Genomic DNA, 23,701 nt, shown 5'->3' on the forward strand with positions numbered 1-23,701 from the left:
TTAGCAGGCCAATGCTCAAACCACTGAGCTATTCCGTCCCCCCTCCCTCCCCGATCAATGAGGACTAGAAAGATTGTCCTACCTGCTTTCTCTAGTGTCCTGGCACAATGCCGCTGTGCAGTGCTGCTGCTTTCAAGAGCCTGGAGTGTTTGTGGGCCTCTGCGCTATTAGGATTTAATACCAGTCTAATTCATGGCTTGAGAATATCTTCAGCTTTATCCCTAACCTGATAAACTGAGTACTTGGGACATGGTTTCAAATGTTATTGTCCAAGTTGCTCTCTTACATAGCAGGTAACAGCAGATGCAAAACACATCTGTGCATACAAAAGGGGCAGTTATATGTGCAGTTACCTGTTTTTGCCTTTGACATCTCTGTTGGAACCCAAAATTTATAGAGGAACCTAATACATCTTATGGGACTTCTTTGCTACTTTTGCAGGTGTCTTGATTAAGCAGCTGTCTGCATCATTTGAATTAATTTTTGGTTTAGAGATAGATGTATGCTTTAAGGAACCTAATCTTAGAAAAAGCTTTTGCTGTAGGAGTGGGGTATCCATTGTCCATTAGGATTTTAGTACATTGATACAGCATAGTGGAAGGAGATGGGGCCAGATTTTCCTGTGCAGCAGATGCGGGGCATAGCTCCCTCATTCTGAGGATCAGTTTGTTCTGGTCCCAGATCCAGTGATGTTTAGAACAGCTATGGGGCTGCACTAATTTGTCACTGGCTTAGTGACTTACACCAATGATGGCTAGGCATAGCAAAGCTCATAAGAACAGTCATACTGGGTCAGGTCCATCTAGCCCAGTATCCTGTCTTTTGACAGTGGCCAATGCCAAGTGCCTCGGAGGAAATGAACAGAATAGGGAATCATCAAGTGGTCCATCCCCTGTCGCCCATTCCCAGCTTCTGGCCAACAGAGGCTAGGGACACTATCCCTGACATGGCTTCTCCACCTTACCCTCTGCGCCAAGGGGAAGGGGAATAGATGGCATAGTACCTAGCTACAGTAGCTTTAGGCCAATAAGAAGTTGCCCTATGCCACGGTAGTTTTCTGCTGGCCCTTTGTGGTCAGAATCTAAATGCTTTGTAGCACCTGAGCAGAGCAAACGAGCCAGATCTCATTTGAGAATATGGCCCTTGGTGTCTTAATTGGCATAGGTTTATTTGATTTTTTTTTTTTTTTTAGATATAGATTAAATTTAAAGATATAAGCTAAAAATTGTCTGTCTCATATAGTTGTCTATTAGCATGATATGTATCTGATTTCTCACACTTCAGTTACTTGAAAAAGATAAAAGCAGAAGAGAGTCCTGTAGCACCTTATAGACTAACAGACATAGTCTATAAGGTGCCACAGGACTCTTTTCTGCTTTTACAGATCCAGACTAACACAGCTACCCCTCTGATACTTGAAAAAGATACCAATTAAAGAAGAGGCGAGCCTCTACTGATGTATGTCACTTACGGATGGGTTCTCTTTAAATCGAGTGAAAGGATGTTCTTATGAAAACAGATGCCTTTCTGACACATGGGCGCTTGTCTGTGAACTTAAACATTGGTGGTGGTGAATTGATCTGATATGACAATAGATGAAAAACAGCAGACAGCTGAAATTATACCACACCTGGTGTCATAAACAGATAGCTAAGGGTTAATGTTTCTTTTACCTGTAAAGGGTTAACAAAGGGAACCAAACACCTGACCAGAGGACCAATCGGGAAACCGGATTTTTAAAAGCTCAGGGAGGCATGTTTCGCGGTGTGCTGTCCCTTGTGCTGTGTTCTTTGTCTTATCTCTCGGCGCTCATGAGAGGGATCTTTCTATCTTCAAGTTCTAATTTCAGTTTCAAGTGTTGAGTAAAAGGTAGACACATAGGCTTTCCTCTCTGTTTTTTTTGTATTACATGATGTGTAGTTTGTGGATGGTTTAAATTGTATTTTCTTTTTGAATAGGCTGTCTATTTTTTTCTAAGGCAATTGCTGTATATTGTTTATCTTGTAAGGGCTTTTTATTGTCGTTTTTTTTTTTTATAAAGCTTTTCTTTTACACTTGTTGGATTTTTTTTCTAGTGCGGTTAGGGGTAGGACCAATCCCTGTGCAGGATTACTGGTTCTCGGGAAGGATCTGGGGGGGAACAGCAAGGAGGGGGGAAGGTAATTGCCCTCTCTGATTTTGTAATTCAAGAGTTTAGTACGTAATTCAGGTTAACCACGGAGGGGAAGCCTGGGGAGGAGTAAGAGAAGACAATGGGAGGGGGTTATTCCTTTGTGGTAAGACTAGGGGCATCTGAGTCTGGGGTCCCCAGGGACGGTTTGGGGGGACAGAGGTGAGCAACTGGAAATTTTTGGCTGGTGGCAGCGCTATCAGATCCAAGCTGGTAATTAAGCTTGGAGGTTTCATGCAGGCACCCACATTTTGGACTCTAAGGTTCAGAATTAGGAATTATGCTTATGATACCTGGTTTATAAAATATGTAGTGGAAAATAAATGGAAAAGACGATTGTGCAGCATGGACCTGCTTGATTGTATTAAAATGTCAAACTTTTAAGGAGTAGCATTGCTCTTTACTGATCCTTAAATCATAACACACAATACATGATATGACAGACTGCGCAGAGTAGGAAATGGCAATATTTTAAATGGCTTCAGGATGCTAGTCAGAATCTTCACTTATGAGTACTGGACAGTGTCAGGCAGACTACAATTTCACAGCACAGACTGATTTTCTTGAAGGTTCACATGACGCAAAGCAAAAAGCAAGTAAATACCAAAATTGTGACTCCTAATGAATGGCCATCAGCTGTCTGAAACCGTATGCTCCATCTGTTGTTTGAGCAGATGTACATAATATTTAAATATTTTCAGTTTTCTTCATGATGTGTTAATATAGCAAACTTATTCTGAAATTTTCTTCTACAACAAAATTTCAATTGCCGCACTTTTTTCCCACCCACGGATTTTAATAATAGTCTTGTTGGCTTCTTTAAGAAAGCAGTAGCTGATATCCTGTTTTCATAAGCTTAACTCCACTGTCCTCTTGCTTTGCAAAGCAAGCTCTAGTTTTCTTTGTGCTGTATCTGTGGTATCTGTGCTATAATTTTAGCAGTTGCATATTCAAAGGCTTTATTTAAATCATCTTTAAGTTACTGTAGTGACTGTTTGCTGAACTGGAGTGCTTTGCTTGAAAAGAATTTATTTTTCTGTTGTTCAAACAGCCTTCGTGGTAATGAAAAGTTTATTTAAAAATACAGCTAACCTGGAAATGGATCTTATGCTTTTAACTGCAACAGCCAAATGTAAGATCCAATTTGACTTGCATCCCAACTAAAATAATAGTAAGTTGAAATGGACACTTATAAACCTACCAGACCTGCAGTAAAATATTTTTGTCTGAGCAAATGAAGTAGATTTTAAAGAGAAAATTTCATTTAAAAATAGTAATAAATCTAGTAACAGCTGGCTGGATTTTTTTTTTTTTTAATGTGACAAGCTGTGTTTGTATCCTCAGTTTGCTTGCTGTAGAAAAACAAAGTCCCACTGCTAAACATTTCTTTCAGCTTCAAACACTGCAGAGTGAAAATACGAACCTCAGAAGACAGGCCACAACCAATATATATCAAATCCAAACTGGTTCTGAATACACAGACCCCAACAATCATTCTTCTTTAAAGCGACGACCATCTGCACGAGGTAGCAGACCTATGTCTATGTATGAGACTGGATCGGGTCAGAAACCCTACCTCCCAATGGGAGAAGTCACATATCCAGAAGAGAGCATAACAAGACTCCAGCCTTTCCCTCCACATGTAAGTAAAACTGCTAATGCTTCTGCTCCTCTTTGTCTGTTCAGCTTTTTCTATTGCAAATCTGTTTGTTTACTTGATTATTTACCAAAATCTCTAGACTGTCTGCTTCCTAGTAAAGTAAAACAGTAAGAATTATCACTGTTTGCTGTATTAACATATCTGCAGGAGCTTGATGGTTTGAAGAATAAAAGCTGTAACACAATTCTCTGATATGTAAATTGAAGCTTTTGGCTTCTGCTTAGCTATTTCCTTTAGCCACAATATATTTGCCAATATATGCATACATGAATGTTTCAAAGGTAGGAGAGAAGAATCCAGAATTTAACAAGATAAAGTGTAGTTTGTGGATCTCTGATCTTGGGGCATACAGGTATGTGCATAGAACTTGCAAGCCTTTTGAAAACACTAGGATTGAACTTTACTGAAGATCACTCATGAGTAGAAATGCTACATCAAAGCACCCAACCCTTTCTTGGAAGAGAGTTTACTTTCATGGATCTCTCTGCAATATAGCTTTTCATTGTCTTTTATTTTGTTTGTTTTTAATCTAGTGTTCACAGCCTAGTTTTTTAGGTGGCCAAGTCCATCCTGATTAGTACTTTCCTAAATTATTCAAGGTCCAATAGTGTGGTCAGCATAGACACTAATTCTGCCCTAAGGAACTTGTATTCTAGACTGACAACAAAAAATACACTGAAGAGTTCATTCTTTATTGTATCTTTTTTAAATTGCCAGAAGCAGGGGAAAATGTGTTGCAGTGTTTGTTGCTGACATTAATCAGGATTTTAAGGCTTTGTCAGTATGTTGTCTGTGAGGGAGCACTATCTTGTATTCTCCTCAATTCCAAACATTAAATGCATTTGAAAGAGACTGCTTAATTGTTTGAAAGTTGAAATTTCTTTCCTGGCTTGAAAAAAATGCCATGTGCATATAAAACAAAATGCTTCATGCAAGCAGTAGTCATGAATGTCTGAAGTATTTTACAAGAAGTGCCATTTTGGTAGATGATGCTGAACCATCCGACGTTAATTCCACGAGCTTGGATGTTTTTCAGTCTGATGAACAAGTATGGGACTTCTCAAACTGCTGGAAATAATAAAGGGCTTATTAGAAATTCAAACTAGATGATAAAAGCGATACCATCATAGATTATGTTGACTTGCTGTGAAAGATTTCAGTATAAAGTCAGTTTATGCAGCAAGAAATATCAGAATTCTTTTGTACACAGCAATTTATTCAAAGTGTAAGAGAGCTTCATAGGTTCCTGAAACTTCTCATTTGTTAACATCTTGTTGGCTTAGAACTAACAGTTCTAAAGCATTGCTTTCTTTCTTGTGAAACTTGGTTACAGAAACACACTTTTTAAAGGGAAAAAAAAATCTTTCTACTGAATCCTAGTGGGATATATTAGTTAAATGAATGCCTTTGCAGAAGCAGAATTTTAACTTCACATTTTGGTGAATGTATTTGCTCACTTTGGAATTCAGCACCTTTTAATACTGATACCAGAAGTAGCTTGAAGAAGTCAAATGCATTTTGCCAGAGTTATAAGTCCAGTCTAGCTCAGTAAGTTTTCTCAGTCATTCTGATCACGTCATCTCTTTGATTTATCCAATTTTTAAAATGAACATATATTTAAAAGTTATTTTCAGAGTATTTGTGGGGTTTTTTTGTTTTCTCGAGTGTTTCTCTCCCCTCCCCCCTTTTTTTTTTTAGATCGGGAGGAGTGCGTTTGTGACCTCCTCTTCATCTCTGCCTTCCTTCCCCTCCACGCTTTCCTGGTCAAGGGATGAAAGCACACGAAGGGTTAAGTACCTTCTGAATTGGTCTGTTACCTGGAGGACGTTGCCGTCTCCCTTGAAGCCTTATGCCTCTGTCCTTTCCCCTCTGTCTGCTAACTGGTCTTCATCCCTGCATGAAGCAGCACTTCATCACTTTCAGTTTCTTTTCCCACATGCTATGGATACACTTGCTTCACTCTTGTTTAACTTCACACCAGCTAGAATACCTGTAGCATTTAACACCATGCACAAGTTGCTCCAGATCACTTATCCCACAATATGCTATTGAAAATGAGCTGGTTGCTGAAGAAAAGTAATTTAGCAGGCACTTACTGGCTCATGAAATATCAGTATGTACTTTTTCTGCTGACTAAAATGCATTGCATGGGACACAGGTATGCTCAAAGGGTTAGTAAAAGCTATGGAGCCTGTTACCTCTAGGGGTCATCACTTTGCATCCAGTCCACCTTGGTACTGATGGACAGAGATGTTACTTTTTGACAGCTGTTTGAAATGAGTGAGCTCTATGTTCAGTTATATCAGACAAGCATCCATATCACCCACCACTTCATTTAACATTGTGTAGCCCTTTTACTGGTGGTAGTGAAAGAAGCAAAGGCTTGAATGGGCCTGGAGACTCATTCTTAGCAATGCTGCTTTTAGGTCAGGGTTAAAAGCACATTCATGGCACAATGTAGAGGAAGCTTATATTGCCGATGCCAGAGAATCATCAAACACTGGTTTCTAGGACCTTACAAAAGCAGTGCACTGACCTTATTAAAAAAAAAAAAAAAAAAGCCATTGCATTATGGGATTTTAATTGAACTATAAAAGTCTGTGGTATTCCAAAGATACCTCTATTTGCATTGTTTCTGACTCATGAATGAACAGTTTTGGTTCTGAACTAGAGAACTGGAGGGTTCATTGAGGCATTATGGTCTAGATAATGCTTAGTCCTGTCATGAGTGCAGGGGACTGGATTAGATGACCTCTCAAGGTCTCTTCCAGCCCTGTGATTCTATGATTTTGTACGTTTTTATGAAAACATTGAAATGTGAAACAGATAAGTATGCTATATTCCAGTGGTTCTCAAACTACAGGTTGGGATCCCGAAGTGGGTCACAAGCCCATTTTAATGGTGTTGCCGTGGCTGGTTTACACTTGCTGTGGCCTAGGGCCAAAACCCAAGCGCTTCAGCCCTGGGCAGTGGGGCTAAGATTATAGACCCCCTGCCTGGGACTGAAGCCCTTGAGCTTTGGCTTTGGCCCCCTGGCCTGGGGAAGGGGGGCTTTGGCTTTGCCTCCCTCCCAGGATGGCGGTGCAGTGAAGTTTGAGAACGCGTGCAGTATTCTCATCCTTGTTATACACTGTTCCACTGCAGTCTTAAATCCAACCCAATATGAGGACAATTAATAGAAGCACGGAATGAAGTATCCTCACTACAAAATCGCAAGATTAGGGATGGTTGGCTAATAGAACAATCTGATACAGTAGACTGGTCATGCTTGATTTTTTTTATAGACTTTACATTTTGTTGGGATCTTAAAAATATTTCTATGTATCCCAAAAATTGCAGAATAATGTTATCTGAGTAAGCCCCCAACTACAAGGTAACCATTGTATAAGAACTGTGCTTTTAACAAATAGATTCTTGCTACCCGTTTATCAGCATATTTCAGAATAATTTATCATTTGAAAACTGATATCTTTTACACACTCTTTGAGCAAGATGAAACAGTTGCATAGTGAATGATAGTTGAATTACCTTGGGTCATCAGAGTGAGTGAATTGCATTTCTCATCTGCAGCTTGGATCCGCAGTTAAGTATCTTTAATGGATGTAACTATCATTGCTATATACTACTTAATCTATTTGAATTCTTCCTATACTTTTATGTCTGTTTTATATAAATATATTTATGGGTAGTTTGACAGAACCCATTTTGTAGTATTGTGTGTTATTGATTTAAGCTCCACTTTTCAATATTAAAGCAGGACTTTCACAGGAGCAAACTAAAAGATAAAAGCATTCATAGATGACTTTTTAAAACATGGCTATTTTTGGAGATACCTTTCTTTAAAAAGACCTTCTCTCCCTTTTTAGCCCAACTGTTCCATGTGTCTGATACCGCAGTGAAATCACAATCCTGTAGCTGACACTGTATCAGCCTATTTCTTTGGCAGCTATGCAGTGTCTCAAATCAAGCTCTATCATTTAACAGTTGAACTGTGAGGAATAGGGCTGTGTATATCAACATTTTGAAGATTTATTTGCCTTTCAGTTACTTATTTTTTTAGCCAGATATTTATTTTTCTTCAGCATGAAGGTCCCTCTTTAAAACCTCAGAATAGAAATTAATTCTGACTACAAGTGACATGGTGACTTCTGCTTAATTTGAAAAATACTTGATTTACATGGAATAGTAGCAGATGACAAATATTTAAGTGACTGTCTTCCTTCACAGTAAAGTGTGAATTGCAATTTAGGTACAGTTAATTTATCACTGGAACTAAAAACTTGCTCAGATTTGTGGTGTGTATGCTGGGGGGAGGTCGTTAATCCTACTTTACCCCACATTTCTAATTCCAATACTAAGGCTAAGTCCTGGGTTTTTTAACTGGCTGTTTTTGTTTGTGACCAGAGTGTTCAGCTTTGCCATTTAGCAAACAGTTTGTCTGTGTACTACCTGATAAATAAACACCATACAAATGCTATTACATACAGCTTTCTATTATCAGTGTGCCAAGCATTGTTTTCAGATTCTGTCTTCTCTAGTTACCTTACTAGATGTAATCTAAAGAACACCACAATTTAGGTTTCTTTCTATGCAAGGTAACTGTAAATTGGAAAGAAATTCTTTGAGTTGTTCAGAGCAGGGACTGTTCTTTAGTGTTTGGAAAGCACCTAGCACATGGGGGCACCTCTGTAAATAAGAATAATAGAAAGTGTTGTCTATCAGGCTTAGCCTCATTTGTGCCTGTTATAATGGAAAGTGCATGTTAAGTTTGCTGATTCGAACCTTCCTTTAAAATCCATCACTGGAGAGTCCCTTGATCCTCACCCCTGTTTTTTCTAATAAAGATCAGTGGGAGGTTAATGTGACTGCGAATGAGGAAATCCCATAGCATTGTTGGGATTGGTTTTACTTCAGTTCCAGGATCTGCACTGTGCAGTAAAAGACCAAACCTCATAGTGACATTACTGTGGCATGTTCATAGGTGGGAAGGGTATAATTGTCTGTCCTCTAGAAAAATGTGTACTAACGTAGAATGCCCTGGCCTGGGCACCACTGAGGGGAGTTGTAGTTGGTAAGTTGCTGCATCTTTGCTGTTCTTTGGTGTCAGGCCCAGAAGATGAGAATAAGTAACCCCGGGCTGCTGTTTGAGGAAAGAGGGAGAGAGCTCCAGAGTATACTTCCCTTTCTTGCTTTTCCATTATGTCTTCCAGTTCCATGGAATTATTCTGGAATTATTTAAAACTCCCAAGTTGCAGACTTTCCATGGATATGAATTCCTGAGATTGGTGTAGTTGTGAGGTATTCAGAACAGAAGTCATTGCGATGTATATTCCCTGAGTATAAACTATACTGGGAGCTCACAGAAGTGGTAGAATAACTCGTTACCTGAAAGGTTACATGGATTCTAATGAGAGAAACTTCCTGAGTGTAGAGGACCATATGATGGCATCTCCAGGGATACAAATCCCGAGTTATAAGAATACAAGTAAGCTCAGTTATTACTGTCCCTCTGCTTAGGAAGAAGTATGCCAAGTGTGTCATATTGAGTAAGGTTAGAGGCAACTATACCCAATAAAACAGTAATAGGTAGTGTCCCCCTCTTGCCCATAAAGTGGTCATATGTTGCATTGGAAGACTAAGACTTGCGGTTGTGTGGGAGTTGAACTAATTCCATTTTCCAACTCTAGGCTTCTGCAAAAGCATATTTGTTCAGTCATTTGAAACGGGGTGGTTGTCAGATTCCAGAAGTGATCCCAAGATCGTTGTGTGGGGTCCCCTTTGAATATCCTGGGAACAGGGGCAAAGTTTTCTTGGGGGCAGGAAGATCCTCAGCGGCAAGTAGCTGAATGTTGGGTTATGATGATAAAGAAGCAGAACCCATGCTCTGTAAAGCTGATCAGCTTGTAATGGTTGGGGAAGAATATTCCCTGATATGTCAAGGTATAAAATGTATTTTAAAAATAAAATACTTAATGTACTTTACAAAGAAACTATTTACTAAAGAAGGAATAACTGGCCAGGCAAGAAACTTTATTTCTTGTAGGTGAAATGGAGGAATAACCTATGGTATTTAACTCATTTCAGCATATAGTGCTGCATATAGTGACATAAGCATACATGACAGCTGTCAGTGAGAGAAATTAACAAAATCTCAGCCTGTAAGATCTTAGCCTAAAATGTGTGAGTGAGTATAACGTAGCACTGAACAGAGACTAATGGCCATGACAGCTTGAGCTTGTAAAGTAATGTAGGACCTAAATGAAGTCTTGTGCAAAGAGAATGAACTAGTTTACCCAGAGAATAGTTCCCTGGCGAAGTTCTTGACCCTTTCTCTTTTTTTAGGTACTATCCTTAAACGTTTCTTTATTCTTTGTAGGCATCGAAATTAGAGAAACAGAATAGCATGCCTGAAAGTGACTATGATAACCCCAGCCCCAGTTTGGAGTTGGATGAGACGGGGTATGTCTTATTACATGAATGAGCTAATGTTTGTGTCTGTACAGTGTCTGAAGACATAATGCCCTAGTTAAGTGCTAATAGAAACTGCTCTGTAGTACAGGGACTACTGTAACATTCTTCTTTTTTTCCCCAGGCCAGGTAGGAAAGGAAGGCAGAGAAGTATCATTTGGCAGGGGGAAGGGTCTATCCCTGAGAACTCAGATACAGATGCAACCCCAAGTTCCACTTTGCCCAGTACAGAAGATGTTATTCGAAAAACTGAACAGATCACTAAAAATATCCAGGAGCTGCTGCGAGCAGCACAAGAGAATAAGCATGACAGGTAAGAATGGGAGTCTCAGTGCTCTGGAATTTCCGAGATTAAAAATATAATAAAATGCTTCCACGTGTAGAGACTTTAATTTAATGTAAATGAATCATGTATGGTCATGTGTTCCCTTGGTTGCGGGGAGCAGCAGCAAAAGGACATGGAACAGGTTGTCTCAATGGAACACTTCCTCGAGACTTGGCAGATATCCCTGGGAGCAGCTGCTGTTTGGAGCAGTGTCTGCTCCCAGTCTGCCTGCATCCCACTCCGTAAGAAGCAGTACAAGCAAGGGGAAGTGTTGGGAGATGGCTCCCATGCAAATCCTGTTGCCAAGAAAGCAGAGGTCAAGGGACTACTGCAGATGCCTGGAGACAAGTGGGATTTATCCATGGATCCTCAAATTACACAGGAGTTATAGATGAGGGCACCTAGAGCGTAACATTCAGCAGTAACTGAGTGTAACCTCTGTGAAACAGCTGCAGTCAAGAAGGATTTGGCCCTTAAACTGCAGATGGTTTTGTTTGTGTACATAATTGCTATGTTCTCTGTAATAGGGGCCCTACCAAATTCAGGCCTGTGAAAAACACATCATGGACCATGCAATCAGACCTCCCCCATGAGATCTACTTCTTTGGGGGGAGGGGGCAGCAGGGCTGTGGGTGCCCCAGATGGGGTCTCCTACCATGTACTGTGCTCCAGCTGTTAGAGCGCTGGGCTGGAGGGGGATGGGACTTCCTCTTCCCTTGCATCGCCACTCTCAGGAGTAGATTGGCCCCATCTTGAGGTACCTCCCTCAGCTGCAGGAAGCTCTGTGGCTGTGCTGCCTTCAGAGCTTCCTGCAGCCAAAGGAGGTTCCAGGAGGTCTGATCTCCCCTGTGCTGCTGGGAGCACTGCAGTCGGGTAGTCCTGGCTGGGTTGAGGAGGCATAGGATTTCTCTTCCCCTGTATGGCTGCTTGGTGGGGGGAGAGATCATGCCCACCTGTGAGTACCTCCTCTGGCTGGCAAAAGCTCCATGGCTGCACTGCCTTCAGAGTCCAACTCTGAAGGCAGCACAGAAGTGAGCGTGGCAATCCCATGACCCCTCCCGCCTGCCACTTTGTGCCCCCCACAACCCCTGCAGGCTAGAACACACTGAAATTTCAGACGTAAATATCTGAAAATGTGAAATTGACTAATTTTAAAACTGTTAAATTGACCAAAATGGACCATGAATTTGGTAGGACCCTAGCAATAGCCTTGTATCATCTGTTTTTTATAGCAATAGATAAGCCGTCAGCAAAAGCTGTTCTGAACTGTTAGAGTAGAGCCAAGAATTAGATAGGCTTTTCTCAAGTTTGCCAGTGCTAAAAATCAAAGCAGCCTATTTATCTGAACATCAAATTGGTACTCAGCCCGAGCTTCCCCGCATGCACTCTGACCTGACAGTTAACTTTGCCAGATCTCCATGAGTTGTTGGTAATGATACGTCGTGGTGCATCAACTGCAGGTGGTTCTCCTAGATAGTTTTTTATAGACATATAATGGCAGGTATATCATAGTGCATGTTAGTGCCTTCCATGTTTGCACTAGTGGTCTTAGGCTCCAAATAAACTTCTCCCTTCCTGTGGCAGTTCTCATATTTGAACTGCAGTCGCAGCCTCAGCGCTGAAGGACTATACGACACGTTACCCATGAAACCAGCTAACTACCTTTGTTAAATCTTGCAGCTCATCTAGTTCAGTTTCTGAGCGCCTTACTTCCACAACTGAGAAAAATAGGCAACAGCTCCATTCTGGGGGCCACTTCTGCTTCTTCCATGCTTATTTACTTTGTTTGCACTTTCCCTTGGCTAAGTGGGAGATGCACAGTGTTTCCTGTGTGATCCTGGGTGGAGAAGTCAGAGTGTGTTTTCTGACTGAGCTCACCTGAGTCAAAATTCAGACTTAGTCCCTTCCATAAACCACTCTTGTTGTTTGCTCCCAGGGTTCTTAAAAAGGGAAGATACAGTAAAAATAAAATTTAAAATAAGAATATTGGTTATTTGTATATTTTACCAGCAGCAATAGTTGAGACACATCAAAATCATCTAGAATAAAGAACCCAGGACATGTTTTTCCCCTGCTAAATTGAGTGAAGATACTTAGTAAAGAATACTTTAATCCTTCCTCATGTTTTCTTGTGCCTCAAGTTAAGGGAGCATTTTTTTACGCAAGGGACATGTATGTCTTTAGCTCTGTAAATGAAACTAATTAAATTCATAAATGCAAATAAGAAAAATGAACGGAGAAACGTTTTGCAAGAAATAATAATTAGCCTTGCAAAGAGACCTTTTCTGTCCCGTCTTTGTTATAGAAGAAAGATATTGAAGGGACGGCTTTAAGAGATCAGAGTAAGGAACAAGTTGTTTGGTTATTAAAGCAGTGTTTCTTCTGTGCCACAAATGGAACATGTTGGTTACCATACTTAGCTGAACATGACCCTCCAAAGCTCTTAATCACAAACGAAAATGCAATATTGTATTGTATTGCATGGCTTTGCCTCAGATGTGCTACTGCTCAATGCATCACATAGCAGGGGCAAGCTATATGGGAAAATAATGGAACAAATCTATTCAACTTAATTCTGATATGAATAAGGCTATTTAGAGAAGTCCCATTACAAATATATTGTCATTTAATTGAGCTTCTGAGAACTGTAATGAGATTGCTTCCAAACTTTTGTTGTGAATATTGAAAATAAAACTGACTTGTCACATGGATAATCTGAACATGAATGTTAATTGTTCTTCCGTCATCCTAATGAAACTCCTTCCTTTTTCTCACTCTTTTTGTTCCTTTTCCTGTACTCATCTGTCTAAATAGACCATTAGAGCGTGCAAGCATGCTTAAGCTCAGACATAGCCTCAGCTGTTTCAGTACCCTGGTTCCATGGGCTGAGAGAGCTCCCCTGCAGCCTTTGACCCATCAGCAGCCTGATCCTACCTCCTGGTACTCTGGCCTCTGTCCCTGCCTTCCAGGCACAGTGTCCTTTCTCTTTTTTTCTCTGCTGCCTTTCCCCCCCTCATGCACGTTCAACACCGGGTGGTTAGAGGTTATGCATGAAAGGCTTTAAATGATAAGAAAACTTATAGGTAACAAGTACTAAGAGTTATGGGGCCAATTCTATGTCCTGTGAAGTTAATAGGAGCTTTTATGGTTGACTTCAGTGGGAGAAAGATCAGGGCCTAGTGATACAGCTAACAGAAGCTTGAGGTTTCCCTCCCACAGCCCTAGCTTCTCTCTCCATTTTGGTCATTGTCTATCAAAATAATCTGCATCTGATCATTGACATAATTTGTTGTTGCAGTGTCCATGCACTGTTACTGCAGAAATAGCATTATTTGCATGACCCATAACTCACAATTTATTCTTTTAGTCTAATAACAGTCTGTTTATAGTGAATACTAGACCCTAGTTTCTAGCTTGCATAAATTACTATCAAAACTAAATTTTTGGTTTTAATAAGTTTATGTAATGGCAACCCAAAACTTCAAAATCTGACCAAAATACTGTTCTGATCTTCAATGCCTACTGCATCTGAGATACAAACCCTGTTTAAAGGAAAGTTTAAAATCCAGTGTTTACGGGCTGTGACCTGTCCCCAAGGTTTAATCCTAAACACTATTATGGCCAATCATCAGTATCAAAGTGAGAGGAAGGGTTACAGGAAGTCTTCAGAAATTGCAATAAGAATTTTTTTAATTCCTTAAAATTTGTGTAGATTTAAGAAGCCAATTGAGTCGCACTATGACCTCTAATGTCTACCCAGATTTTAGTCAGTGTGTGTTTTAAAAAAAAAAATAATTAAAAAAATCATAATCTAGTGAGAAGTATCATTTTGTGTCTGCACAGTTTGTACAATAGGGTCCTGGGGTTGCTATAAAGTACTTAGAGTTTGAACTACTTATCTTACATCACTAGAGGTTTTCCTCAAATATACATTGAAAACTTGGATGCGACAAACCCAAATGGCCTGGAAATGTGCACCTCTAATACACTCTTACATTCTGTAATTACTGGGGCCTGTTATTGTGCCATGGAAATCAGGGGAGGCTTAAACTGCACCTTTCTTTGCTTTCTGTAGGGTTCCTCTACTATTCAGTGTGGCTCATGGAGAGTAAATGTGTTCTTAGCCCGACTCTCCTTTCTAGTAGAGCAGGGATTGCTACAGTGCACTTTTGGTAAAAAGCTAGTGATGGCGGGAAGTCCCATTTTGTTTGGAAGAGTCCATGGGAATGCAACACACACAACCAAGATGTCCTCCTTTTATAGCACCTTTCCTGCATAACTCAAATGACCGCTAAGTGTGCTGCTTTCCTTTTTAGTGTATCTGTAATTTACATGTGGGCTTTTTTGCATGTTCAGTATTGCAAGTTAAATGAATAAAATGATTGTGATTTCAGTCTGAAAGTGATTTTTAGATCTAGAATTGAGAGATTATGCTAAGGAAAAATATTCTTTTGAATGGTACTGCCTGATAAACTAATTTTTTAAAATACTAGCTTAAGGCTTGAACTATACTAACTATCCTGTAGATTATTATCTTAAATGGAGTATTTGAAAAGTATGGACTTTAAAAGTAGACTTTTGACAGCAAGGCTAAACTTCTTACAGGCTTCAGGTAACTTTAAAATTATTGACCAGAATCTTCTCTTTTGAACAGAGATCAATTTTAATTCTAATTTTTAAATATTTTTCAGGGTCTAAAGCAGAATCTGTAAGGATTCTTAAAATCTACTTTTGGATTATTAGTTAGCACTTCGTAGTAGTTCTGCTTAACAGAATAATTGAAAGTTTAGCCTAAATGATGCAGCCTAAAAGTAAACATTAACTATGATATGCATGTATTTTACCAGTTGCTGTCTCTTGCTGGTTTTGTGTGGTATGTGTTCACCATGTGTCTACATTCTCCAGGCATTCTTCATTTTTTTTTCAGTTTGCCTTAGATGAAGTTTTACAGTCTTGTAGTTACACTTCACCAAAAAAGTGAGGTGTGCATCCTGAATAAGAATTAGGAGTTACATAACAGCTTCTCTTTAAATTGGTAATCTTTGATTTATGCAATGAAGAATGGGGAAAATTTAACATCCAACAATACTGCATTGACAGCCTAATGTTCCTGATGGACTGTCAAGTATGGAAATAAATGTTCTCTAAAGTGAATTGTTTCCTGGGCCTGTGTCTTCACAGCATGCTAAAGAATGCACAGGTGTTAACCTTTGACCCTGAGAAGCCCTGACAAGTGACATGAGTTGAGATTGTATATACTGTGCACTAGAGAGACAGGGTGGAGAAGTAATGTCTTTTATAGGACCAGCTTCTGTTGGTAAAGAGACAAGCTTTTGAGCTACACAGTGCTTTTCTTCAGGTCAGAGAGAGGTAGTCAGGGTCACAGCTAAATACAAGGTGTAACAGATTGTTTAGCATAAGTAGTTAACCCATATTGTAGAAGACCATTCAGTACCTCCCACAACACACATTTCAAGATCCATAGGTCGTACACGTGTTTATGACATGTGGTGTACCTCATTCAGTGCATTAAATGCCCCAATAACAACTATGTGGGTGAACCAGACAGTCACAGCACCCTCAAATGAACTCTCAGAAAATCAGACAAAAACCTCACAGGCAAACGCTTCACAGAACAATCTCTGTCCTCATTCTCAAAGGAAACCTGCACAACATCTTCAAAAGGTGAGCCTGGGAGCTTAAATTCATAACTTTGTTAGACACTGAAAATCATGCTCTTAATAAAGACACTAGATTTATGGCTTATTACAACAATCAGTAACCCACTAACCCCCCTTTTTTGTCCCAGGACTACAGAGGTGTTAACAGGCCACTCCACCTGGAATTGTCTCTCACAACATGTAGCTGTGTCAGTCCCAGGATATTAGAGAGACCAGGTGGATGTTGGTAATTTTTTATTGGATCTTTTATCGTCTTCAGTCTCCTGAAGAAAAGCTTTGTGTAGCTCGAAAGTTTGTCTCTTTCACCAATATAAATTGGTCCAATAAAAAATATTGGCTCACCCACCTTGTCTTTCTAGCATCCTAGGACCCACATGGCTACAACAGTACTACAATATCCTGTGCATTGTCAGTTTCTGAGCCTTTGATCTATCTTTATAATGTGTGTTTCAAAGCTCAGTTGGGAGATTACTGGTGAAAACGTCTGTGGAGGTCATACACCTTAGATATTGCTGCTGAGCGTTTGAAAATAGCTTTATGCAGATTTGATGTAAAGATAAATAGCAATTCTTTTCTTGGAGAAACTCTGAACTTCATAAATGTAACCAAAGAAGATCATTTGTAGGAAAGCAGTCTGCACTGGCTACCAGGGTATGGACAAGGTGACCCAATAGGTCTCGTTTCTAATTTTGATCATCCCAAATTGTTGACAAAATATTATTTGTGTAAAACTTAAACGTTTAAATAAAGTTTTTTTTGTTTTTTTTAAAGATTTTTCAGCTCCACTTCCAAGGTTAGTATATATCTAAATCTGCATAGATCTTTGACTTGGCAGCTTACTGACTTAAAACTTTTACTAAAGTTTGGTTTCATAGTACCTTGGGGCTTGTACAGAAAATTCCATTCTTAAAATAATAGCAGATTAAATCTGATCTCGGTCTACACGCACAAGAATGTGTGTTGTGTTTGTTTTTTGTCAGCCCTGCACACTCAGCCTGGGATCTGAGAGTCACTCTGGGATCTTAGATACACTTGTGCAGTCTGATGTCTCCAGTTAAAATACCCTTTAAACTGCAGAATCTGGAACTTTTATTTTGTGCCTGCAATTGTCTTCTAGCCATTTACACGCGTGCGTGCACACACACACACACTTTTTTTAAAATCTCTGACACGTTACATTTTGAACAGGCTGATAAACCCCTCTAGAACATATTGTGCCCCTTCTGTGGGAATGCAGAACCAAACTCTAAAATTTGAATGTACAAATCATGACTTTAGGAAATGTCAGTGATATAAAGTTTTGTACCATTTTCACATTTGTAAGCATGTATTTCCATACTTGAGTACGGATCAGGATATTAGTGCTGGATACAGGATAGTGTGTGCAACCCATTACTCCTTCCCCCCCTAAATTGTGTTAATCCAAGAATAGTTTAAAACTTTAATTTACCTAATGCAAAGCTGTGAAGTTCTTGCTTTTCCTGAAGTTGTTTGTAGTACAGTGTGTTGAAACACAGATTTGTACATAATTTACTAATGAATGTTTCAATGGGAAGCCTCATCAGACTTCTGTGTTGCAAAGAATCTGCTACAGTTGTGTTTGAAGGCTGTGCTAAGACAATGTTAGACGATAATGTGCCATTCTGTTAACTGGTTTGCTTTTGGAGAAATAGTCACTAACTAATTGAACTTCAAGAAAATTCAAGGTGTTTGCTGCTTTTGAATATCTTTTGCATCTTCTTGCAGTTATATACCATGCTCGGAGAGAATACATGTGGCAGTAACAGAAATGGCAGCCTTGTTCCCAAAAGTGAGTTGCTTTATTTCTTCAGCAGGGGCAATGTTTCTCAAATGTATTCTGTGCTCAGTCTCACTCATTTTAAGGCTTTGTGACACAAGAACCTTTAAGGGAAGTTGGTGCAATGAATGAAATATTTCTGATTGGACATTCTGATTCTGTTGATTTTCCTATCAAATCAATCAGGAAATTTAAAATTCCTAAGCTTTCGCTCCTTTTTTATTTCCCAGTGGTTCTTCCCTGGGTTTAGATTTTTTGCAATGAACAAAAAGCAAAAGATGGATAGATAGGAGGGAGGACGAGGGTCTTTGTCAGGCCTTGCACCTTTGTATTTGTCACCATGCCAAGTGGGTGGGTAGATGGTACACCACAGGTTGGTTGAGATGAAATGCCCACAGTTCCTATAGGCCAAGGACGCTTACATCTTGGTTGAACAGCGATGGAGCTATACCAGAACTTTGCTTGACCTGTCAACTCGTGAGTCTTTAGACCACTTCTCAGGTCTCTTATAGGCAGCTTCCTGGGAGCAAATAATTATCTCTGTGTGGGTCTCAGTGAATTCCAAAGGGTCTGCCTCTGCCCTGTGTCTTACCTTGCCATAGGGTGCCCTACAAACCCTTCCTTTCCTGGTCTTTGGTAAAGAAAGAGCTACTGAGTCCAGGCCACCTTGCTACAGTATTAGAGCATTTGCAAACATGCTCAAAGTCATCCTAAAACAGTTGCATATAATCCGTGCTAACTCGCTCAAGCTTTGTTTGCTTTTCCCTTCCTAGAAACCCAAATCTGAGTTGGTAAGGACGTCGCTGCGGCTGCTGACATCTAGTGCCTACAGACTCCAGTCTGAATGCAAAAAAACCCTGCCCATAGAGACCTGCCCTACCACGGACATCCAGCTGGTCACTCAGCAAGTGATTCAGTGTGCATATGACATTGCCAAGGCTGCTAAACAACTGGTTACCATCACAACCAAAGAGAACAACAACTGAGTCCTGTTGGGTTTTTTAGTCTTGGTTTTTAGAGATTGGAGTTTAAATTTAGACATGTAACTTTTCAATTTTTTACAAGAAAACTAAGGGGGCAAGTTACACTTCGTAATATTTTTGCATGTTTTCTAACAACTTTCAAAGATTAATTTGACCCACTGCCTTATTTTTGTGCCTGTGTTGCCAGTTTAATTACAGAATATAGTGTGTTGCAAACAGCTGTTGAGCCAATATCACACGCCTGCATTGTATCAGAGGTTCTTATCAGAGATTCCTTGGAGCTGTATTCTGCTTTCAGATATTGCACACGCGCACACACAACTCTCATTGAAGTAAAATGCGCAGATCAAAGGGCAGAATCTCGCCTTTGGTCTGTACATCCTTGAACTGCTCTGCATGGTGAATCCCCTTGAATAACAAACTCTCTCTCAGCAGGACAGTGGACTCTGAAGGCTGCAGGAGTGTAACTGTTGAACAGTCAGTAGAATGAAGTTTTATATTGTCTTCCTGAGAATTGAATACAAAGTTTTATTCTCTGTTCCATATCAGCTGTTGTGCAATAACCAGTCCTTAGTCTGCTGAACCTGTAGTAGTTGTGGGCATCCAAACCTATTACATGTTAACTATACAAGGTCTTTTGTCACTTTTATCTATTTTGGAAGGAAGCATGAGATTAAGTAGTTTCTTTTAGTTGTCACTTTGCCACTAGTCTATAGATTTGATGTTACTTTAGAAAGGCATTAGTGGTTACAACCCATCATTTTCCTTTCTCTGAAAAACTCACTTTGAGGTTTCCCACAGCATTTATTCCCATTTTAGTGTCCTCTCTAAGGCAGTCTGGTTTGCAGCAGTATTGTTGTTTAATATCTTTTTAGATGCAGTTTCACTAAAGAGTTCTGTGATTTCTTTAAAATGGAAGATAAGAGGGCCAGTTCAAAAGAAGCCATGCCTGACACGGTACATCATAGCTATACCTCACTGTAGTGGAATGTGAAAAATACACTTTTTATATAGTACCTCTCATGCCAAGCTTCCAAAAACTACAAACTATATACAGATTGACACCTACCTTCAGGGTCACCTTCAATACACAACCCACCATGTGCTAACCAACCACTTTAATGTATTCCCTAGCTAAGTTCCAGTACTTTTTTCTTTAATCATGGATAAAGTTTTCAAAACTACCTGAATCCTCATTTTCAAGGGTGACGCAGGTACTTAGAGCCAGAGTCTTACTGAAAGTCAGTGAGACTTGGGTTCCTAAGTGCCTGTCACCTTTGAAAATGTGGACTTAAACTCCTGAGTCAAGTTCTTTGAAAAACATGACCTCATGCCTACTGACCTGTTTGATGATCACTTAAAGCACTGTTCTACTTGCACGTGAACCTGTGAAAATGAGATTGGCTGGCTACAACCAATTTGTTCAGTTCATATATAAAAAGATGTTTTTCCTGTCTACTAAGGTCCTACAACCTCCCCCGGAGATCTACACATCAACTGTTCTGATTCATATGTAATCAGTAATGAAGATTCAGAGGCACTCAATAACACCTGTTCAGTACCAATATCTACAGTGAGTTAAACAGCTGAGGGCAGACTTTGGTCTTGCAATGGGAGCTTAGTTAACTATCATGTTTTGTGATTCTCTGTAGCTGTGCAATGCTGTTGAGCTAAAAGGAAGTAGTAGTTTGAATTATTTTTGTTGTTGAAATGAGAAGATAAGACTGAATGCAAAGAGGGAGCAGATATGTTGTAGTTGTTCATTATTGTTTCTAACTATACCAACACTTTACATAGCTATTTCCCAGTGATGCTAAACCATCAGATAATGACTGGATTATAAACACTGGATGTTATACATAGTTACACGCATATAAAAACATGAGGAAGTTTGAACTCTGAAGGCAGGTTTTCCACCACGCTAACCACCTTCCCTTGTTATAAAATACTCCTACAATTCATAGTTTCTTTTGGAGCCCCAAAAGCCATAGGACCATACGCATGCAGTTTGCCATGTTAGTCTTCTCATTGTGTTACCGTTCGAGTGTGAGATTACAGGTAAACTGGTCAAGAGTCACCCTATGATGTTTTGTCTGAATATATAAATGCTAAATTTATTTTTCTCATAAATTTTTGATTCAAAAACACTATTGTAGGAGGCTGTCTACTGTTTTGTAAGCAGAGTCTACAGTATTTAGTTTGCTAAATCACAGTTCTTTAAGTTGGTTTTTTTGGTGATAAAAATTAGCTGTGTTTTAGGTTAGCAAACAAAAATTAAACCTTCAGAGGTTCCTTCCTTTTGAAATTGTTTGTATGTATATATAAACACTGAATAAGTGCCATAATGTTGGATGCTGATGTTGTAATTAACTGCCTTTTTTAAAAGTATTGTACTATTTGGGGATTAAAAGAAAGTAGGTAGGGGATAATCCTGTTGCAATCTGATTCATAAATAATTTATCCTGTCCCCTCCCCTGTATCTAGCACTGTCTCTAAGCATCTGGAAATGCATTTAGACAAGGCTGTGATTTGAACTGTAGAGAGGTATTTTTAAAACCTATTACCAAAATTAAACCACGCATAATGCATTGTATGAAATAGAATAACCTCACTTAAGAACTTCTTTGAACTAGCACAGTAGGAACATGAAGCATGCTATTTGCTAGTATCCATCAGGACATCACTACACATGGTTTTTACATATCCTGTGTGGGGAAAGAGAAATTTCTTGTTTTCTAAAGTTTTATTCAAGGATATCAACTTTTTAAAATGCTTGCTCGGTGCCAAAACTGGAAAAGTCCCTTCAGATGAATAACTGTACATCTCTCCTTTGTTGGCGGCAAGTTTTGCAAGGACCCAATTCAATTAGACTCTGGCTTGATGAGCTGTACAAGTGTGGCTAAAGTGTAACCCACTTCACATTCTGTATCTAGATATATTTTTAAATGGGAAACATCAGTTTTATGGTCTTGTTGGTAAGCTGCACCTTGTCTAAATAGTCCTGTTCTACTTACATATTGGTCATAGTAGCACGTTATTGCACTAAGCAGTTATACGTCTGGTGTGATATCTGCAGTATTCTTATGGTACTTCCTTTCAAAAGGACAGAGGTGCACTTTATGAAAATGGCACTTGGAGCAAAAGCTGACTCTACTCCAACCAAACCCTGGTTAGCTCAATGTATTAATCTACTCTACCCATTGTTGGTGTTTGCCAAAGTAGTCAATTGGGCCCAAAGCTTGTGTAGCATTATGCTTTGGACTGAGTGGCTGTGTCTACACTGCACTGTAAGCCAAGGGTTTGAGCTCAGACTCCGGCCTACCCTCAAATTGTGCTAGCCAAGGGTTCCAGAACCTGGGGGGTCTAGCCAGGACCCAGCGTTCAACCCCTATTGCTTTGCAGAGTAGGCACAGCCCTACTGGACTTGTGCTCTGGAGCCTGCCAAAAGTACCCCATGGGCTGACTTTCATTGTCCTCTGGACAGTCAAGTTTGGCAGATGGTCGAATTCCCCCACACTGCATCATGAACAAAGGGCTAGAGTAGCCACCTTTTTGCAGGGTGCTAGGACTCAGGCCTGCATAATGCAGTGTAGATGCTGGAGCCCCCTGTTGGGACCCAGCATTCAGCCATTCCTAACCTGTGGATATAGACAAGTGTAGATGCTCAGGGTACACTGCGATGAAACCATCTGTGGCTGGTCTGTATCAACTGACTGAGGCTCACAGGGCGGGGTCCCAGAGCCTGGGCTTCAGCTCAAGCCCTGATATCTACACTGCAATGTTTGTAGCCCTGCAGAGCTAACAATGGCCAGTGTGGGTATTTTATTGCAGTGTAGACAAATTCTCAAGCCCTAGGTGAACAAACCCAAGGTCTGCTAACTCGAGTTCTACTAACCCTGGTCCTGCATTGCAGTGTAGACATGCTTTGAATGGCTGCGGGGAAGGAGCTATTAAAATACCTGGAGTAATTTAGGTGCAAAAAGATGTGGGTTTTTTCCTGTGGCTGGAACCCTACTTTCAAATAACTTGTATGTTTTCCCTCTTGCGCTTACAGAAATGTAATAGTTTCTCTACAAAAATGCTGCACAGGAAAGTGAAAATGCCTTTTTATGAACTTGTATTTCTGTCCATTTTGTACTCATGATTTAGCCTTTAATGTTTACTGTATTACATAAAATTACTGTGCAACCCTTTAAGTGTTATAAAATTGTTTGGGATTATTTGCCTACTACTTACGCAATAAACAGGCTTTTAAAGTGCTTCGCCTTTGGCATATATGGGCCAAACACAAAGTACATACAAGATGGTACTATAAACAGGGCAAAAGGAGTTCATCTGTGTAACTAATGCACTGAGCAGTGCCTTTTTAAAATAGATGAATTAACCATAGTTCTTTATCCTGGCTGGTCCTAGTTTTCCTGCTATCTTCTGGTATATGCACATCATCAGTAGGCCAAATCCAGAAGAGAGAAAAGCTACATGCCAGTAAGTGTCTGTCTCAACTGCTGTTACAGATGGGGATGTGGTAGCAAAGGGCCATACGTTATACCTCTGCCTGGTTCCCTAACTGCAGAGCATGAATATCCTCAGTGATTTCAGCCAGTTAAATTACAAAA

General features: G+C 39.8%; 1 protein-coding gene across 10 annotated transcripts in view; it reads left to right on the top strand.

Moving 5' to 3' along the window:
• Positions 1–23,344, top strand: part of GIT2 (GIT ArfGAP 2) — a 56,227-nt gene extending 32,883 nt beyond the window's left edge. For 3 of the 10 annotated variants that reach the window (XM_032805448.2, XM_032805449.2, XM_075059834.1), the window contains 6 exons: positions 3,564–3,812; positions 5,529–5,618; positions 10,207–10,289; positions 10,423–10,611; positions 18,051–18,114; positions 18,876–23,344. In XM_032805448.2, the coding sequence (XP_032661339.1) occupies positions 3,564–3,812; positions 5,529–5,618; positions 10,207–10,289; positions 10,423–10,611; positions 18,051–18,114; positions 18,876–19,088 (888 nt within the window). In that variant the 3' untranslated portion in view covers positions 19,089–23,344. Of the gene's footprint in view, positions 1–3,221; positions 3,342–3,563; positions 3,813–5,528; positions 5,619–10,206; positions 10,290–10,422; positions 10,612–13,437; positions 13,564–17,075; positions 17,098–18,050; positions 18,115–18,875 lie in introns of those variants that run through there. The other 7 variants (XM_075059832.1, XM_032805451.2, XM_075059835.1 and 4 more) reach the window with 5 other exon arrangements.
• The last annotated feature ends 357 nt before the right edge of the window (positions 23,345–23,701 follow it).

This window comes from Chelonoidis abingdonii, chromosome 22 (genome assembly GCF_003597395.2).
Source record: "Chelonoidis abingdonii isolate Lonesome George chromosome 22, CheloAbing_2.0, whole genome shotgun sequence".
Classification (NCBI taxonomy): Eukaryota; Metazoa; Chordata; order Testudines; family Testudinidae; genus Chelonoidis; species Chelonoidis abingdonii.